The sequence below is a fragment of the Corella eumyota genome, chromosome 6 (genome assembly GCF_963082875.1).
Source record: "Corella eumyota chromosome 6, kaCorEumy4.1, whole genome shotgun sequence".
In the NCBI taxonomy this organism is placed as follows: Eukaryota; Metazoa; Chordata; class Ascidiacea; order Phlebobranchia; family Corellidae; genus Corella; species Corella eumyota.
In genome coordinates, this window is record NC_137495.1 from 1,894,849 (window position 1) to 1,914,643 (window position 19,795).

The 19,795-nt window shown below is 32.0% G+C and overlaps 2 protein-coding genes across 2 annotated transcripts; both read left to right on the top strand.

Annotated features, from left to right (window-relative positions):
• Positions 1–724: 724 nt before the first annotated feature.
• LOC145755499 (uncharacterized) lies at positions 725–1,913 on the top strand. Its single transcript, XM_082571737.1, has 3 exons — positions 725–850; positions 1,125–1,242; positions 1,415–1,913. The coding sequence occupies exons 1-3, from the start codon at positions 756–758 to the stop codon at positions 1,619–1,621; spliced, it is 420 nt and encodes a 139-aa protein (XP_082427863.1). The 5' UTR covers positions 725–755; the 3' UTR covers positions 1,622–1,913.
• A 409-nt stretch (positions 1,914–2,322) lies between these two features.
• Positions 2,323–11,870, top strand: LOC145756077 (uncharacterized). Its single transcript, XM_082572316.1, has 16 exons — positions 2,323–2,444; positions 3,141–3,251; positions 3,440–3,505; positions 4,253–4,400; positions 5,126–5,263; positions 5,722–5,786; positions 6,089–6,195; positions 6,490–6,656; positions 7,125–7,249; positions 7,383–7,492; positions 7,619–9,473; positions 9,643–9,737; positions 9,827–9,956; positions 10,034–10,157; positions 10,684–10,827; positions 11,000–11,870. The coding sequence occupies exons 1-16, from the start codon at positions 2,439–2,441 to the stop codon at positions 11,110–11,112; spliced, it is 3,504 nt and encodes a 1,167-aa protein (XP_082428442.1). The 5' UTR covers positions 2,323–2,438; the 3' UTR covers positions 11,113–11,870.
• The last annotated feature ends 7,925 nt before the right edge of the window (positions 11,871–19,795 follow it).

The following is a 19,795-nucleotide window of genomic DNA, read 5'->3' on the forward strand; positions in this document are numbered from 1 at the left end:
TCAATTGTTTAAAAATTTTGTCAGTTTAACAATCGACTGAATGCGGAAATCAACTTATATATAGTTAGACTAAAGTGCACGTAGAGTTTAAATAACAAAAAATCGTCAAAATTAAAAATATTTTAGACTAATTAATATAAAATAGCTCTTAGCAAGTATAAGCTTATTTTTTTAATAAAAAAATTTTATCAATTAATTTATTAATTAATTAGAAAATAAGGTTATATAATAAAAAAGGTAAAAATAGATTTTTTGTTACAATAAACATTAGAGAGTGACGTCACAATATGTTTATACACGTGTCATACACGGTTTCTATTTAAATCACGTGACTTTCTAAGTTTAAAATAATTATAAAAAAACGTTTTATGACGTCATAACCTTGATACAAATGTATGAATCATTTCAATCTAGGGAAACAATCGAAAGGTTTGTCATTGTTCTCGTTTATTACGTATACAATCGCCATTGTTTGTTTGATTATGCGTCATAACGGAATTGATTTTAGGCTAAATGCTAATTTGTGCATTTAAATAGAAAGTTATATTCATTTTTATTCATTTATTAATACTGCATCAAGTTAATTAAGTAATACAAGTTAGTTATTCCTAAAACTTAAGTTAAAAAAAGTTAGTTACAAATATTAAACTAATTTTTGTTTAAATGTAAATTGTCAAAAAGAAAAATTTTAACATTCTTTAAATTTTTTTTTATTTAGTAAACAGTGTTTAGTCGAAGACAAAAACAAGAAAGAGATGACTGTGACGTCACTATGCTCATTATTTATGTGGACGGCATCTTGTTGTGGATGCTGCGGATCAAGTTCGGTGAAAACAGATCTCGAAAAAAAGTAAATTTTTTTTTCTGTACTTTGTTGTAAACCTTAGTCGATTTTCAATGTTATAATGTGGTTGCAACTCTCAATCAATATTTGCCTGTGATAATTTACCTGTGCACCACAAACGGCAGTTTACTATATTTTAAAGGCCCATATATAATATATTACATATACATTTACTAGAACTTACTATATTTTAAAGGCCATATATATAGTTCACTAAGTTTTGATATGTGTAAATATTACATATACATTGACTAGAACTTTGCTTGCGATTATATTTCAGAAACTCTGATATTGAAAATAAAGGAGATGAAACAAAAACTATTAAGCATGACGATGCAGGTGAACATATTCCGTTGCGTAGCAACCAGTCGGATATCGAGCAATGTCGATCTTTAAAAGTAAAAGAATTCTGTCAAATTTTTTGTTATAAATAAAAAACTGCCTCTTGTAACTAAATAGATGTTAGTTTAATAATATTAACGAAAACTATTTTAATTTTATCAAGCCTGCAATAGCTGTTAGTTTATGTTTATTGATATAGAAGTATTATACATGGTTTTGTTAATTTAGATATTGAAACGACAACAAAACTTTAAACATCGCTATAGCGGAACCGATTTTGACGTCATAGATTTGTTGGAAGATCGCTGCGGAAGCACGAGCTCAAGTCTGGGTGGAAATATGACGTCATTTGATTCATCAAAGAATGACGTCACCTCGCTATCTTCTAGATTTCAAAAATCTCGCTGGGTAGCAGTTCTTTTTTACAAAGATTAACTGGCTCTTAAGTTAGATTGTAGGACTAAAAATTTGAGTTATTTTTGTATTTTTTGTAATGTTTATATGCAAAATTATTTTATATGTTGGTCTATATTTATTTTGTCCTCATGTGGTGTACATTTTCGTTGTTTAGAAAGTATATTAATTTATCGTTAATTATAATTATTAATATGAATGTCGGAAACTTGTAATAATTTTTCTATGTTACCAACTTGTAAAACTTTTTTTGTGCCATTTATAAATAATATAGCCTATTTTTGTTAATAACAAGCATGTAAAACAACATGTTTCTTGTAAGTGTTTATTATATGAACCGCTTTGTGTGGTTTAAATGAAAAAGGATATTACTTACATGTAATTGTTATTGCCTAAAGGCTGTAATTAACATTGTCAGCACAAGTCGTAAATTTTATTAACTGGCAACTTTTTGAACCTAAAAAAATAACTAAAATAAAAAACTTTGAACAATTTAATTATTTTATTTATAATTAACTTATTATTATTTGTTAATATATTGAGAATAAAATTTAGATCTTGTATATAATTTTATAATTTGTTGCAATAAAAGATACGCATGATTTTGCATGCGACTGCTTTGAGATTAATTTTCAAGCAGCTGGTATGTCGTCAAAGGTTCGTTAGCCAATCAGCGCTCGTACATCATAGTTGTTGATCAAAAATAATTCGTTTCTGAGCAAAATAGATTTGTTTTGCAAGTTAAGATGTTTTGACTGTTAGTTATATTTTGTTTTCACGTTAAAGAGCAAATTAAGGTGTAAAACAAGAACTAAATAATCGAATTCTACATATTTCAATGATGGTAAGTTAATTTTTACATTAAATAAGATTTTAAAATGTGTTTAACAGCTTTTTTGCGATATTATTTTTGTTTACTATTTAGGATTTTTTAAACAAATCTAACATAGTTAGGAGAACAGGGAGAATTAAAAAAATAAGTAAGGCATAGTTAAGCAAATGTTCTGTAAAATAGTCAACGTGTCAGTTTTTTTTCTAACATATAAACGTTTAGGCTAAAAATTAAAAAATATGTCGTCAGTTAGTTAACAGTATGACAGTTAGTATAATATTCAAATTAATGTTTTTTTGTAAACATGTTTATCTGTATAACATTTAGTCTGGCAGTAAAACAGTAATAAGTCAGTTAATTTTAATTACAGCGGAGCGTTAAGAACATGGTTTGGTATAGAAAAGCCAGTAGAAGGAATGAAGAAAGAAAATACAAAGATTACTTAAATAGAAAAGCAAGTTACTCAATTTTTCATATATAAAAGTTATTTTTTTGGTATTTAAATAATATCTTTTTAATATTGTGTATCAAAATTGTGCTAGTTTTGTAGATTAGTAAATAGGTCAATCTAAATAAACAAATGTAAAGTGTTTGTGTCTCTTGTTTGGCACGAGAACTTTTTACCCATTACTTGTATGTCTATAGTATGTATGTTTAGCTTATGAGGTATATATATTTTTATTATTTTGACTAAATGTTTTTTTTTAGGATGAGTCTTTACAATATCATCTTTCTGTTGGGACAGAAGTGAGTGCAAAATACAGAGGAGCGTTCTGTGAAGCTAAAATCAAAACTGTCAAAAAAGTTGTCATTTTTCGGGTATGTATAATAACAAAAATGAAATACAAAAACCAAATGTGCATTGTAAACTAAATATTTAATGTCACAGATTACTTTACTTAGGTAAAAATCTATTAAAATTTAAAGTGAAACTAATGTTGTACTCATTGTCTATTAAATTTACATTTTTTTCTTATTTTAATTAGGTTTATCGTTTTAATTTACAGGTTTCAAACAAGAAAGATGGAAAAACTTACCCCATGAGTGAGGACTCTATAAAGGGAGTTTTAAAGGTAAATAATGTCATTTTGAAGCATTTAAAAATAATCTTTTATATATGGTAATCAGTTTGTTTTTTCTGTTGATGGAAATGAATTGCTTGACAGTCCAATCTTTTAGTTTGTTTACTAAAAAATTACCAAATTAATTACAAAAAAAGTTGTTTCAAATTACCAAAAAAGGGTCAGCATTTTACTAATTACTTTTAAACGAACTGCTGACATATATTGAACTCTATTTTTAGCTTACCTATGAAACAAGTTTTATTATGGTTATGTGTCATAATAAACATTAAATGATGCATGAAAATGTTACTGTCTTTTAGTTTTATGTTTATAAGACAGCAGGAAATTATTAAGTATCCAATACAAGCCACAATGTTGTTATTATAAAAAGTAAATCAAAATTTCTAATTGGGCTTTACCAAAAATATATTTTGGGAATTGTGGCATCTTGTTATTTTTGTGAAAAGTTATATTTTGGTTGCGATGACATTAACTACTAGTTAAGCTATTTACAAAATATTGCTTCATGGTCATATCTTATACTACATATACGTTGCTATAGTAAATAGGTCTAGTTGTTATGTATTTTATAGTTACCTATTAGTATACTGTTTAAAGATTATTAAGACATTGAAACTTATTTATTTTAGAAAAGCAAACCTAATGATATTTGTGCATAGCTAACCTTAAATATTTTATTAAGTATTACATACTAAAAAAGCTATCTAATAATAATAATGTAAACCACATCCTTAGGTTGGCAATGCAGTAGAAGCACAATTCAATGAAGCTACAGGATGGAGTGATGGAATAATAATGAGTGCAAGAGATAAAAGTGTTTACACTGTGGAATTTGATGATGGGGATGTTAGGACCTTATCAAGGGGATCACTATGTTTGCAAGGTAAATATTTAAATTTTTGGAAACACGGTGCATTTAAATACACTTTTAAGAATGCTAACTAAATTACTTGGATATTAATAATTAATGATGCTGCTGTAAAACTCTTGTCTTTTATGTTTGATATCTTGTTCTTTTATGAATGCTTTGCATTTATTTATAGTTTAATATTAGTTATTGGATGAGTATATATATGTTTTGTAATTGGCATATGACTAATCCATAACTCTGACTTTTATTAATGTAGTCAAATTTTTCATTCTTTTTTTATTATTGATCTATAGTTTTTTGATGCAAATCTTACTATCATATCTTACATTGCACACATTTTAATTTTTTTAATCTAAGCTTGTTATCAATCTTGTTTGTTGTTGTTATCATTTAGTGTAAGAAGTTCATGTTGTAAACAAAGAGATTAATTTTACACCTTTTTCTGAAGGAAATTGACACTTTATTTGTTTAAAGGTGTTAATTTTAACGTTAAACAAAAAAAGCAATTAAATAATTAAAGTATAAATAGAGGGTAAAATTGTCTGATATAAATTACTTTTATATAAAGTTTTGTAGTAGGTGTTGACCTAGTTTTTTAAATTTAATGTTTGTAACAGAGCTGTGTTTAATGTTGTCAGGACTTTTGTAATAGTTACAGACATAAATTAAGTAGTTTATAATTAGTGCAAGAAAAATTATAAAACGATTTCAAAATTTGAATTTATTTTGATTCTTAGGTGTTAGACATTTTGCTGAAAGTGAAACGTTGGATCATCTACCGTTGACTGACCCAGAAAATTTTGGAACTCCAGTTCTTAGTTCGAAGAGGAAAGCCAAAAGAAAAACCCCACAAAATACCCCAAACCCTGACGAAGGTAAAGGTTTGTTTATTTATATGCATTTAAATATAATGAAGCTTGGTAGATGATATGTATGTCTCAATAAAAACTGCCATTTGTGGTGTGAGGATAATTTATCGCAGGCAAATATAAGTTAAAAGTTAAAACTATATTACAACAATTAAAATCCTGATTGTAAGTCTGGCTATTTAAATTAAACTAAACAGATTAAAAAATGCATTTATTGTGCTATGTTAATTTCTTTATGGTAAATATAATTTTAGGAACTACTGTGTTTTGAAAATGATTTTATTTAAACAACTGACAAATAATTAAACTCGATATAGATATATATAAAGATTCTACTATTTATATAGGCAAAATAGTTAAACATTACATTGGTAATAAAAATATAACTCTGTTGTAATATTAAAATAAGCAATTGTGTAAATATGTTGCAATGTACATTAAGTTTATTATTGTATGTTGTATAGAAATGGATAGTGATGAAATAAAATCACCTGAAGTGAAAAAGAAATTGTTAAAAGGAGAATCAAAGGTAATAGTTGCAACACACTTTTTACTAAGTCTGTCCAAAGCTTTTTTGATTTCAGAAAATATTAATTTATTGTTATGCTTATAGTCAACGGTACGTTAATTTTGTTGTAAGTTTGCTTTAGTGTTTTTTTGATTTAAAATAATTTAAATTTATTGGTACATTTATAGTCAGAAATATGTTTATTTTGTCGTGCTCTATTTAAAATTAAATTAACTATATTTTTGCTTTTTAGCGTATGTCATATGGCTTTTTTTAATACTACTGTATAGTTTTATTTAACCTTTTTAAAACTTTTATTTTAGGATGACAATGAAGATGTTAACTTCATCGAGTTGAGGAAAAAGTTTTTATCCAATCCTCTTATGGGAAAACTTGTGATTGTCGAACCTGTTGATAAACGGAAGCACTGGTAAGATTTATTTATTGGAAACACTAATCATTTTTTTAAATTCTTGTATGGTTAGTAAATACAAATTTTAAAAATATAACTTAAACTAAAAATTTAAAAATATAACTTAAACTAAAAATTTAAAAATATAACTTGAACTCAATTGCATTTTATAAGTGTTGGTATAAAGTTTCTTTTTGTTTAACACTTGTAAAAACTGTTTTAAATTGTTATGTTTTAAAGCTAAAAATAGATTTAAAAAAACAAGGCTTACAAACTATCCAAAATTAAATATTTTAATTACTTTTTAATTAGGTATCCAGCAGTATATGTAAACCCACTATGCCATGAAGACCAAGAAAACTTATCCTCCTCACATGCTATAGTAAGATCATTTAAAACAGGGAAGATAGGAAAGGCAACTAGGTTTGAAGCACTGACCAAAAGTAATATTCCTGCTAAGGTTGAACCTACATGGAAAGGTAAAAAATTTAATTAAAATGTTTTAATTTATTCTCTATATTCTTGCTTGGCTTTGTCTTTGCTTCATAAGTCTAAACATAAATTATCTCTTTCCTGATATTAATATTAAACCAGCAGCATGGTGTAGTGGTAAAAACACCTGCTACACCATCATAAGGTTATTGGTTTAATCCCCACTGATCTTATGCTGTAGCGGCCTTGAGTAAGGCGCTATAAACAGTTTGAACTCCTGCTGAGCCAACACTTAATCAGCAGCATAATTATTGGGCAATTATAATCTATAATATTTCAAACTGCCACAGGCAACTCCAGACTGGGCTGGAGTAACTGATGTTACTCTATGTTTAGGTCGCGCATTCGACCTCCCCACATTGAGGATAAAGATACAAAAAAAAAAAGAATTATTCTCATGTTTGAATACCAAAAGATATTTTATTAACTTAAATTATAAAATTTGTTCCTCCTAGATTGCCTTGATGACGCTTTCTCCTGGAGTGAAAAAGGTGTCATCCCAGATGTATGGAAGATTGACATTAAGGACATTATGGAGGAAGAGGAGATTAAGAAAGACAACAACAACAAAGATGAAAAGGTAAAACTTTTTTTTTATGTTGTTTGACGAGCATAATTTATACCATATAAATTTTGTCCTTATGTTATAATAACTATTTTTTTTCTCCTTTTTTTTGAATCAATATATAATAAGTATTAAATTTGTTCCACAGAGAGATAGTTTCTTGGAACAGTTGTACAAATTTATGGAGGATAGGGGAAACCCTGTGAATAAAACCCCTGTGTTAGGATACAAGGATTTAAACCTTTATTTACTTTACAAGTAAGTTTTAATTTTAAAGGAGAAAAGCATAAGCCTAAAGCTGAAAATATGTTACAGACCTACATTTAAAAAAAAATGTATTTTTTTAGAGGTTTATATTTAAAATACACTTTAATATGTTTACAGCCTTGTTCAAGCCAAAGGTGGCTTCCACAACATCACATTATCCCCAGATTGGAGAGAGATTTACGGAGAACTTGGCATTCCAAAGGTCACGGCAGCAGCTGGCCACCATGTCAAGATGGCATACACAAAATATTTGCTAAAATACGAGGAATATTTAATGAGTTTCACCAACTTGAAACCAGAGAAAGTCGTCCAACCGAAAGTAAAACAAAGAAGAAACAGCGGACGTCTTACACCAACTTTAGAGGAGTCAGATGGATTGCTCAGACGGACAAGCCGCAGAAGAAGAGTGTCTGAAACAGTTGCTACCGATAACGATCAAGAAGCCACTCCGCCTCCAATAAAACGAGGACGAAAATCAAAATTTGAGCTCGAAACCAAACAACGAGATTCTGATCTCGACGATGCAAGTTCTACGGCAAGCTCGGAAAAATCTACCGCAAGAGGGAGACTGAGTTCCGAATCAACGAAATCACAAAAAATTAACGACAGGAGGAGATCTAACAGTGGCACTGTAAATCGCAAGAAAGCCCCGGTGTATAAAATCGGGGATAAATTAAAAATTAAATATGGAAGAGATTCGTTTAAATTGTACAATGCGAAAGTTGTTGATGTTGACCAGGATGAAGGCAAAGAAGTTCAGTATTATGTTCATTATGCTGGTTGGAATAGTCGCCACGACGAATGGATAAAGTCATGGCAGGTTTCGAGTTGTGTAAATGACAGTGAGTCACCGATGTCCAATTCTCCAGCTCCTGGGAGATCTAGAAGGCCAAGAACACCGATTGACGATCCAAAAAACAACGAGAGTTCTCAGCTAAAGAATGTGAGTCAAGCTCTTAACTTTAACACTCCTCCTAAAACCTCGGACAAAGAAGACAATGAAAAGAATGCAACTACAAAGGGAAGAATAAGAAGAAGGAGCACATCCTCATCTACTCCCAATATTCCAGAGTCTTCCTCTAAGGAAAAGCGAGCTCTTTCAGAGGAGAAAATATTAGAGGAAGAAAAAAGTGAACCTGTTAAGAGCGAAGAGGTTACCACGGAAACTGGAAGAGTTACTCCACCTCTTGTTACCACAGCGGTTTTAGCATCACGAAGAATGTCAAGTCGGCGTTCAAAGTCGCCAGCTTACTTAAGAGAGTCATCGGTTTATTCAATGACAAAAAGAAATCGCACAACAAGTACAGCATCGACAAATGAAACAACGGAAACAACCAACAATGATTCTGAAGCTACAACAACCACAGAAACGACAAATGTAACTCCGCCGAGCAAATCAGGTCGTGTCTCACCTCTAGTTAATGTTCCTGTTGAAGACCCAAAACCTCCAAAAAACAAGAGAAGCAAATCTTCTGATGATAGCAACCCCGAAATTAAAGATGAACCAACAAACTCCACTCCTTTAAGTTCACCTCCATCTTTATACGGAGTTGAGACCTCAATTATTCTTGATAAGATACCTAAACATAGCTTGGCTGCTAAGATTAAGACAACATGTTTAAATACTCCACCACTTAGCACTGACAACAAAAAACAAAAACAATCAGTAGAAAAACAAGAAGAAAAAACAGAAAAAAAAGATGAAATTAAACCAAGTATTATCTCAGAAGATGTTAAAACTTTATCACCACAAGAGAATCCTAAATCCAATGATGCAAAATCTACCTCTGATGACGAGGTTAAAGTTGAACCTATAGAAGAATTGGAAGAGAAGGGTGATTCCCCTAATGGTGAATCCCCAAAACCTGAGTCTCCGGCCAGAGATGACGAACAAGATGAAATTGTTCCTCCGATTGAAATGGAGGAGGATTTGCCGCTTCCGATGCCCCAAGATGCACCATCTAGCAGCAAGGTAATTTGATCAATTTGTTAAAAAAAAGACTTTAATGGATTTCTGTTTTATAAATAAGCATAAAATTAATGTAAGGTTAAAGTTAAGAGGTTTAAATACTTTGTGGCCCTAAAAACTATATTGTAGTACCAAACCTAATTTTAAAGATCATAATTGAATGTGTTTTTAGGTTTTGATCGAGAACACCCCTCCCACCACACCGGAGGGCAGTCCAGAGCATTATTATGAGGATATTGGATCAGACCACCATCCACCTTGTGATAGGTAAATATTTTGATCAATTTTTTAGGATTTTTGTTGTGCTTAAGTAACACAACTATTTAAAACTTTAATAACAATTTTTTTTGCAATAGTGGAGCTAGTTCTATGAGTGGGGAAGCCCCTCCATCTGGGTCATCACCCGATTACCCACAGAACTCTGGGGTTAATGAGGAAGTCGGGGAGAAAAAGATGAAGAGCAAGAAACAAAAAAGAACTAATTCGGTAAATAGAATTTTATGTGGTATTTTACAAAAAAACGGATGTTTCAAACCTTTTTCTAACTTTAAAATTTTTTTTAGAAATCAAAAAGCAATCTTGAGAGTGAAAGTGAGGATGATGGAAGGAGCAAGAGGAGGAAAAGTGGGAGGAGGAGGAGCAAGAAGCCTGAACCACCGTCAGCACCAACCCCGGTTATTTGTGAAGGTTAGTTCATAATTTTTAGCGTCATTTTTTTCTAGATTTTAATACTCGAAGTGGTGTACAGAGGATAGAAATTGTAAAATATAATTTTAAATACAAGAAAAAAGAAAAACCAGGAGCGTGGTGTAGTGGTAAGAACACTTGCTACCACACATGGGGTCGTGGGTTCAATCCCCACTGATCTCCTGCTGTAGCGCCCTTGAGTAAGGCGCTATAAATGGTATAAACTCCTGCTGACTCAGCACTTAATCAGCAGCATAATTACCAGGCAATTATAATCTATAATATCCCAATCTGCCACAGGCAACTCAAGGCTGGGTCGGAGTAACTGATGTTACTCTATGTTTAAATCGCGCATTCGACTTTCCCACATCGAGGATAAAGATATATACAAAAAAAAAAAATTTTACACTTTACTAGTTTACACTTTACTAGTACTATATTCAAAAATTCCTTTTCATATCATTTTTAAAAAAATTTTTGGAAAAAATTGTGCCAATTTTTGATATTTTTTATCTTTTATTCTCAGATCTTGCTAGAATGGATCCTGACGAACGTATAAGAGTTCTCCAAGCTCATCTTACAGAAATGAGAACGGTTTACCAACAACTTAAACAAGAAGTTTTGTCAATAGATCGAAAACGAAAAAGGGCAAAAAAAAGGGAAAATGAAGGTTCATAAAAATTTTATGAATTTTTTTTCAAATTTTGCAATCTTCAGTTAAATCTTGCAATTTTGTTATCCAAATTAAATTAAACTTTTTAAGTTTACTAAAGGTAATAATTGGAAAAGTTGTCCAAAAAAATCCTGAACTTTTTAAATATTTATTTCTGACATTTTAACAGTCAGTGGAACACCTAGTAAGAGATCAGGGCTTCCAAATAAAACAAATTTGGGTGAAAATCCATCCAGTTCATCAACAAATGTTGGCAACCCTGCACTTGAAGCAAAATCATAGAATTTCAATATTTTTAATTAAAAAAATTTAAAATTTAAAAAGAATTTCTAAGTTTCAAGATTAAGTTACTTAAACACGCTGCAACTTTGCCTCCCATCATATAACAACCCCCCTAATCATATTTTCAAAATATTTATTTTATGTTCAACCAATTCTATTTTTGTTGGACCTGCAGTCAATTTCCCTATTGCTTTTAAATCTTTTTTCCATTATTCTTAGTCTATGGGTATCTCAAAATGACACATATATTTAACCGATGTCAAGTATTACTTTAAACTGATTCAATGTTACTATGAAGTTATTCCACTATCAAGAATGCCAAGTGTACCAAGTTTAATACTCCGGAAAAACTACACATACAGCAAAACATATTTTTCCCATTCAAAAGCCAAGCTATATCTTACTGTTGTGGAGATCTTAGTTCTTAAATGATAAGGCTTTGAGACCTTATTTTTATGCTGTTCATGTTGCTGAATGTTTGCAACGCATTATTTAAGTTTCCCATTTAAAAATCATTTTTTATTGTTGTTTTCTCGCCAATGGATCTACAAAGTCGTCTTTTGTGCCTTTTTGGTGTGAATAATTTCTAGTTAAAGGTCAAAGTAAATATATATGGTTGCTGACATCATAATATTGAAGTTTATTTGTACCAAATATGGTTAAAAATTTTGGGTTCCAGTTTTAGTTTGAAAGGAAAAATTTATTGTTGTTTTTTAATGGAAATTTTGATACATTTTAGGGCAGACTGCCTTATTGGATTATTGCATTTTTACTGCATTTTGGCAGCTTATTTTTACCAGTTAAAAGATCTTTTTTATTTCTTTATTTTTGCAAATTTTATTATTTTTTACAAAAACTTTGAAAATCTTAAAAAAAGATACCACATAGATGTTGTATCAAGAATTTATTTTGCAAATTTGTATATATTTATTACGTCACAGCCAATAAATGACTTGACCTGTTACAAAACAGCTATTAGGATATTATTCAAACTAAAAAAAATAGAAAAAAGGGTAATTTAAACTTGAGACCTTGAAAAAATTATGTTTTAATTAACTTGCCCTTATTTGATAAATTAGAAATTTTAATGCAGAAATGTTATGTTAAAATTAAAATAAGTGATAATTTAACAAAGTTTAACATTATACTAATGTTTTTTACTTGATATAAACCTTAAAAAATATTGTACTAGTTTTAACTTGTTAAAAAATTGTGTTGTCGACAACTTTATAGTGAACGCACGTGATTGGCTGCATTTTTATTACGTCACAGAATGGGTGGTGCTTGTGCGCGCGTTGAAAAGCGTTTTATCGCTGGGTTTACTCGTCGACTGCATTGGCGCGCAGTCCCAGCCCGCTGCCTGGGGACGCTTCTGTACTAAACAACGTACACCCTTATACCGAGATAAACTCTCAAACCAAACCCTAAACAAACCTAAGACAACTCGCACCTTCGGGTGCACCTTTTTTGTTGGTCAGATTGTTTGCGTTCGAAACCCGGCGAGGGTAATTTTTGTAAAATTTTAATTTTGGTATAAATACGAAGTATTAATTAAAATTACATATTTAAGTAAATTTTAACTATTTTTTCCAATTTCGAATCCCAGCGATGGCAGTTTCGCTGATTTTTTTCTGATTTAATTAAATTTTTGGGGTTCTAATCTCAACGACGGCATTTTTTGTTAAATATTTTAACAGATTAATATTACAACGTAAAACATCTTTATCCTTTTTATTAGGCTTTAAAATCCAAAAAACAAAGAACAGTAAATAAAACAATTCTATACAAAAAAGTAGCTTAGTATATGGGATATTATATTAAAGTGTTAGACAAAGAAAAATCAGTATTGTAATACCTATGACTCAATAGAATGCTGTTTACTGTTTTATACATGCTTTAATATTCAAATAACCGTTTTTTTGTTTACCATTAGGCATTAAGCAGGTAAAAAACCAATAAAAACAAAATATTTACATCCGTCTACAACGTCTTATCACTTCCTATCTATTGGAATTTTTTTATTCTGAAGATCGCTCCTTCTCCCTACGTGATTGTCTCTTAGGTTTGTCATCAGATCCTGTAGGTGTGTCGTTTTTTCGCGTTTTTAATGGGACTTTGCCTTCTTCTTCCAGTTTTTTAAGTTTCCTTCGTTTGTTTCTACGTTTATTTTTAGCAACAATAACTCCAGCTATAATCGTTGCAAGTGTTATTAGCGACCCAACTATTGCTAACACATATTTCATCGTGTCCGATGGCGGCCCGGCAGTAGTTACTTCTTCGTTAAGTTGAGCTGCTAAGGATAGCTGTTGTTTAGGTTTAAAACATATGAACGGCAGAAAGGTGTCTGCATTGTACTTATACAGTGCTCCGACTGGAGACAACGCCAAAGTTATGTTGTCTTCATGACTATTTTTAAAGCCTGATATGTAAGGGATGTACCAGTCTTTAGAATGACTCCCATCTACCCATTCATATGACTGACCGCCATTAGTGCTGAAAAGCCCAATTCTGAAATTGTCTTCATAGCAATCTTCGTATGGCGACTTTGGTACTAAATTAAAGATCTCAAGGTAATGATTAAGAGTTGGGATAACAGCTAACTCAGAGCCATGAACTCTACACCATTTGACCGCGTCCATAAATTTAATTAACCCAGCATGAAGTAGAACTTCGCCATTTTTTGTGCTAAAATGTTTGATACACTCTCCTTTAATAGAATCCATGCTTGTTGTTAAGCTAACCTAATACCTAAGTGTGTTAAATTTAATGTTGTTATGTGGTTAAAATGCCATCAAAGTAAAGATTGATGTCTATTTAAGAACTTTCCATAGAAGGAAGTTGTTAACGTAACTCGAGGCCGTGCTTTGCAGTTAGAGTAATGGACTGTCTTAGGTGCTATTGGCACACTTTCACTTATTTATTACTGTTTTTGCTAGTTGAGGTATTGGATTTGCTTTTTTTGGTTAGTTTTATTAAAACATTTTACAATTTGCTTTACCATTTAAAAAATTATTTATTATTTTGTCTTAGGAACGTAAAATAGCTGCATTTTCGGGTGATTTTTTTCTCAAAACACAAATTTGCAATGATATATGTTTAAAGTTTATTTGAGCATAAAATTTAATATGATAAACGTTATTTACATGATAACAAAAAGTACATGGATATATATAGCCATTAAATGAACTTGTTCTACAAAAAATATTATTATTAAGAGCATTAATACACAAAAAAGTCGCAAAATATTATTTTTTTAATATTTTTAAAAGTTGTTACAATTTTATTCTGCAAAATTGTATTCAGCATGTGTTGTTTGTTGTTTAGTGACGTCACCAACAGGCTTTTGTTTGTGAACAACCGAGTATGTATCCCCACCTGTTGGTTGAGGTGGATTGTGGGTTGTTTTTTGCAAATTTGGGGGATTTGGTGATTTGTTTTGCTCTTCTAATTTGTAGTCTAACTCACAAATGCTGTATGGTCGGTTTACTTCCTCGTTTAGCACGATGGCATTTTTGTCTGCATTGCTTGTGTTGTTATTTCCTTTTATTTTTCTTCGCTGTACACATAACAAAATAAGAAGCAGCAAAATGGCCAAAATTGAAAACGCCAGGACTGAAATCACAGCAACTTCTCCATTTAATCCAAGCATGGACATATCATTTTCTTGAGTAGTTTCACTTATTGTTGTTGTTATTACTGATGTTGGAGTCTCTGTCGTAGCCAAGAGTGGTTTAAAGCATATAAATCGCAAATAAGTAGTATCATTTTCTTCATAAAATCGAATATAATTTTCTGAGAAAAATCGCACGGAATAATGCTTGTCGATCAGATATTCACTAAACCAAGGTCGTGTTTCATTATTTAAATTAGAGTTAATCACAGGTAGGTCTATTCTGTACCTTGAAGAGGACCCAACTTTTCCAGCAATATACTTTAAAACCTTTTTGTTTGGAATAACTGCCAATTCTGAAGATATTTTTTTACAATATTGTTTTGAATTAAAGTAGGTACTGGAGTGAAGAGAAACTTTATCCAGTTCTAAATCTGGGGTTGTAGTTTCATCCATTTTCGATTCAAGGTCTCACATATGAAAGCATAATATTTAGTTTAAACTGATATGTTTAAAGGACCGGAAATAGGTAATACTGGGTTATATTAAGACCGAAAGTTCTGCTAAACAAGGAAGTGAAAAATTTATCTTTTTATATGGCTTAAGGCCTGTTCACACGACAAGGTAACGTTGCGTTGCGTACGCCGTGTGAACGGGCCTTTAAAGGGTTTTTATATCATAGTCGTATAGGAATTAACTTATTTTATTATTAATTAAACCACAACATAACTACTTCAACTTAATAATTTTATTTTTACAAGAAAAACACTTAAAATCTTGGATATCTAGAATATAGGAAAATGTTAAACATTGAATTATATTGTTTTTGTAGTTTTCTTTTTCAGAATTTTTTTTATTTTTTTACAACACTGTGGACATCAGCGCCTCTTGACGAGCCGGCACTTAACATGACGTCATCATTTTGGTTTGTGACGTCATTTACGTTTTGATTTTTGTGATTTTTTGATTTGTAAACAACAGAATACACGTCACCCGCTACTGGGTTTTCCGGTGGTGGATTGACGTCGTTGTTTTGTAAAGTGACGTCATCTACAACTTGATTGTTCTTTTTCACGACAGCGTATACATCACGGTTTACCAGTGGGGAATTGTGGGTAACTTGTTGATTGGTCGAATTAGTAGCCTGGGTGTAATGAGGGTTGCCTAAAAATGCCTCAGGGTAAGGGTTGTGACCTGTCGGTTCTTGTGACGTGCCACCTACTGAACTGTATGCCACATTTAAACGTTCTTCAAAGTCATGTCCCTGTTCAAGCACTTCTGCGTATTCATTTTCTTGTTTTTCCTCAATTTTTCGGTTGTTTCTTTTCCGAAAACGTTGGAATAGCAGCAACAAAAGTAGAGCTAAGATGATTAAAGTTGCTACAGTGATACCAGCTATTAAGCCAGTGTTGCTGCTGGACGATGTAGCTGAGCCTTCCGTTGCTGACTGAGTAATGAAGCTAGTGGATGTTGGACATAAAGATGAAGATGTCATAGGCAAGGATCCTTTGAAAGTTATACGTTGTGAAGAATGCGTTGATATTTTTGGAATTGTGGTAGAAGGAATACTTACATCGGTTGGTTTAAAACATACGAAAGATATTTTATCTTGAGTTTGGTATGCTTTCAGAAATTTAGATGCAGTAAAAAAGGCTACAGATTGTTCTTGAGAAGTTGTTGCTGTAGTTAGATTTTCATGCCAAGAATATGAACTTGTTCTGTCAACCCAATCAAAATTGTTTCCTTGGTCAAAACTATAAAGTCCTATTCTGTATATTCCACTGTGACATGCAAGTTTTAGTTTAGGAGCATTGTCAACAATTGTTTCAAATACATCATAGTTTGGAATAACTGCTAATACTGATGAATGATTTCTACACCATTGAGATGAATCGAAATAACTTTTTGAACTTTTATGATAAATAACTTCTCCATAATCTGTATTCTGACAAGTAACACAATATTCATTACTATCACACATGGTTGTCTTCACAACTTTAACCTTACTGCGTACTATTTAAAAACAATTTCTAGTTTAATTCAAGGAAATGAGTCAGCTCCTGATATTTGCCTAATCAGGGTTTTAAACGAAACGCGAAACTTTATTTCATTGTTTGAGTCGTTTTACTCGCTTGGGCTAACACATATATTAATATTGAATAATCCAGTGATGTTTATTTAAAATAAATACACACAAATAATATTAAAACAAAGCAAAAATACTTTTTACAAAATATTTTTTTGTTAATTTTTTTTAACATAAACGACGTCATCATTCTGGGTCATCGGACGTCATCATTCTGGGTCATCGGACGTCATCATTCTGGGTCATCACGTTAACAACGTTTTGGTATTCATGATTTTTTGCTATGTTATCATCCGCACCTACGTCATCAAGTTTTTGATTGTTCGGTTGCCGTGTGACGTCATCATTACTTTGGAAAGTTTCGTTATTTATAGATTGATATGTTATATTTCCAAAAGCTTGAACGCCACTACCTGGCAGTGAAGAGTTATAGTTATCAAGTCGGTTAGACGGACCAGCTATTTGGTTGTTATAGGCATTAGTTGATAATGGCTCTAGATAAATACCCTCACTGGGTGACTGCTCTGGCGCGCCACCTACCGTACTGGGGGCCACATTAAGATGTTGTTCGATTGGTCTTGATTCAGTTATTTCTTCATACTCATTCTCATCTCTTACTTCAACTTGTGGGTTGTTTCTTTTGCGAAACCAAAGAATTAAAAATATGATGATTACTAAAACTAAGATAGTTCCTTCAAAGATGCAAGCAATCAAACCCAAGTTAGGACTGGATAGAGTAAATGAGCTTTCTATTTTCAGCTTTGGTTTAGTAGTTGTTGTGTAAACAGTAGTAGTGGGTCTAGTGATTGATTTTGTAGTTGTTGGGGACGCAGTAGTAAATTTGGTGGTTGATCTTTTTGTTGTTCGGTCTTTAGTGGTTGGTTTTGTGGTTGGCCTTGTTATTGTTGTTGTTGTGGTGGACGCAGTGGTTGGTTTGGAGGTTGATTTCGTAGTTGTTGTGGACAAATGTGTTAAAGATTGAATCACACTTTTTGTTGGTTTATAACATACGAATGGCAACCAAACTTTACTGCTAAAAGGTTTGAGTTTTTTGGATGAAATCCGAAATACTAAAGTTTGTTCTTGGGAGTTTACGGTTGAACTTTTAATTTGATTTTTGTACCAGGAATAAGAACTTTTCCCAACCCAATCAAAATTTCCCCCCCCGTCAATACTTACAAGACCTATTCTGTAAGTGCCAAAGTAACATTTTTTTTGGGTACATTGTTAACAATTGTTTCAAATACAGCAGCGTTTGGAATAATTGCTAATTCTGATGAATGATTTTTACACCATCGAGACGAATCAGAGTAATTTGTTAAAAAGAAATGATATATGACTTGCCCATATTCTGTTTTTACACAAGTAACACAAGCATTCGGATTACACATGTTTGTTGTTATAATTATTTTTACTCTGCATGTAAATATAAAAAAGCACAGTCTTTATTTAATTTTACCCCAGGGTCATTAGGATAAGCGATTGTTATATTTTTTTAATGTAACCCAATGACGTAGTTTTAAATGTTTTTTCTTATTACTAAGGAATTTGTACAATTGTTGTTTTTCGAATAACTAAAAATAAAACGTTGTTTATTTTATTGTTTAAAAGGTCTTGTCTTTTGCCTTTATAGAATGTTATATTTTTAGATATACAGAAATATATTGTTATAATCTTGTTTATTCTTGCAAAGAAATCTGTACAAATATCAGGAAAACATTTTTAATTATTTATATACAAAAGAAGAAAAGATAAAACACATTTTATACAAGATAATAATACAATCAAAAACTTTTTTTTGTGTCTATTATTTAAAAGCTCTTTACACGTCACCACCACTTGCATTGTCGTCACCGGACTCGACGTCATCGTTTTGTGATGTGACGTCACTATTTTTGCTCGTGACGTCATCAACCTTTTGTTCTTTGGCATTTTTTGCTTTGTTCACAACTGCATTTACGTCTGCCGCTATTGCATTATCCGGGTGCGATGTGACGTCATTATTTTGGCTTGCGACGTCATCTACTTTTTTCTTCTTCTTTTTCACGACAGCGTATACGTCATCATTCGGTGTGACATTTTGATTGGACGAACCAGCCACTTGATCGTTGTTGTTGTCTGCCGATGACAGGGTTTGATCAAGGTCAGCTATGGCTGCATACGTCACATCAAGAGGTTGTTCAAAGTCACGATCTTGTTGATGCGTCACTGGGGTCTTATTTGCTTCACTGTCTTGCTGGTTGTTGCGTTTCCTGAACCATAGAAACAAGAACAAGAGGATTAGTAGGAGGAAGATTGATCCTCCGACGATGCCAGCTATCAAACCCAAGTTGGCGCTAGATGGCGTGACTGAGCTTTCCGTTTTCGGTTGAGTTATGTTAGTTGAAGATGAAAGTAAAGGTGGAGATGTAAAAAGCAAAGTTTTTGTTGAAGAAGTTCCTGATTTGTTATTAGATGTAGGTGCCATCGGTTTTGTTTGTTTGTGGGTTCCAATAGTGAACTTATGTCCACTTGTCGTTGTTACGGTATTAGATTTTGTGGTTCGTTTCTTTGTTGTAGTGAGTTTGGTGGTGGTTGTTGTTGTTGTTGTGGACGCAGTAGTTGGTTCGGTGGTTGTTGTTGTTGTGGACGCAGTAGTTGGTTTGGTGGTTGTTATTGTTGTGGACGCAGTAGTTGGTTCGGTGTTTGTTATTGTCGTGGACGCAGTAGTTGGTTTGATGGTTGTTATTGTTGTGGACGCAGTAGTTGGTTTGATGGCTGTTGTGGACGCAGTAGTTGGTTCGGTGGTTGTTGTTGTTGTTGTGGACGCAGTAGTTGGTTCGGTGGTTGTTTTTGTTGTGGACGCAGTAGTTGGTTTGGTGGTTGTTATTGTTGTGGACGCAGTAGTTGGTTCGGTGTTTGTTATTGTCGTGGACGCAGTAGTTGGTTTGATGGTTGTTATTGTTGTGGACGCAGTAGTTGGTTTGATGGCTGTTGTGGACGCAGTA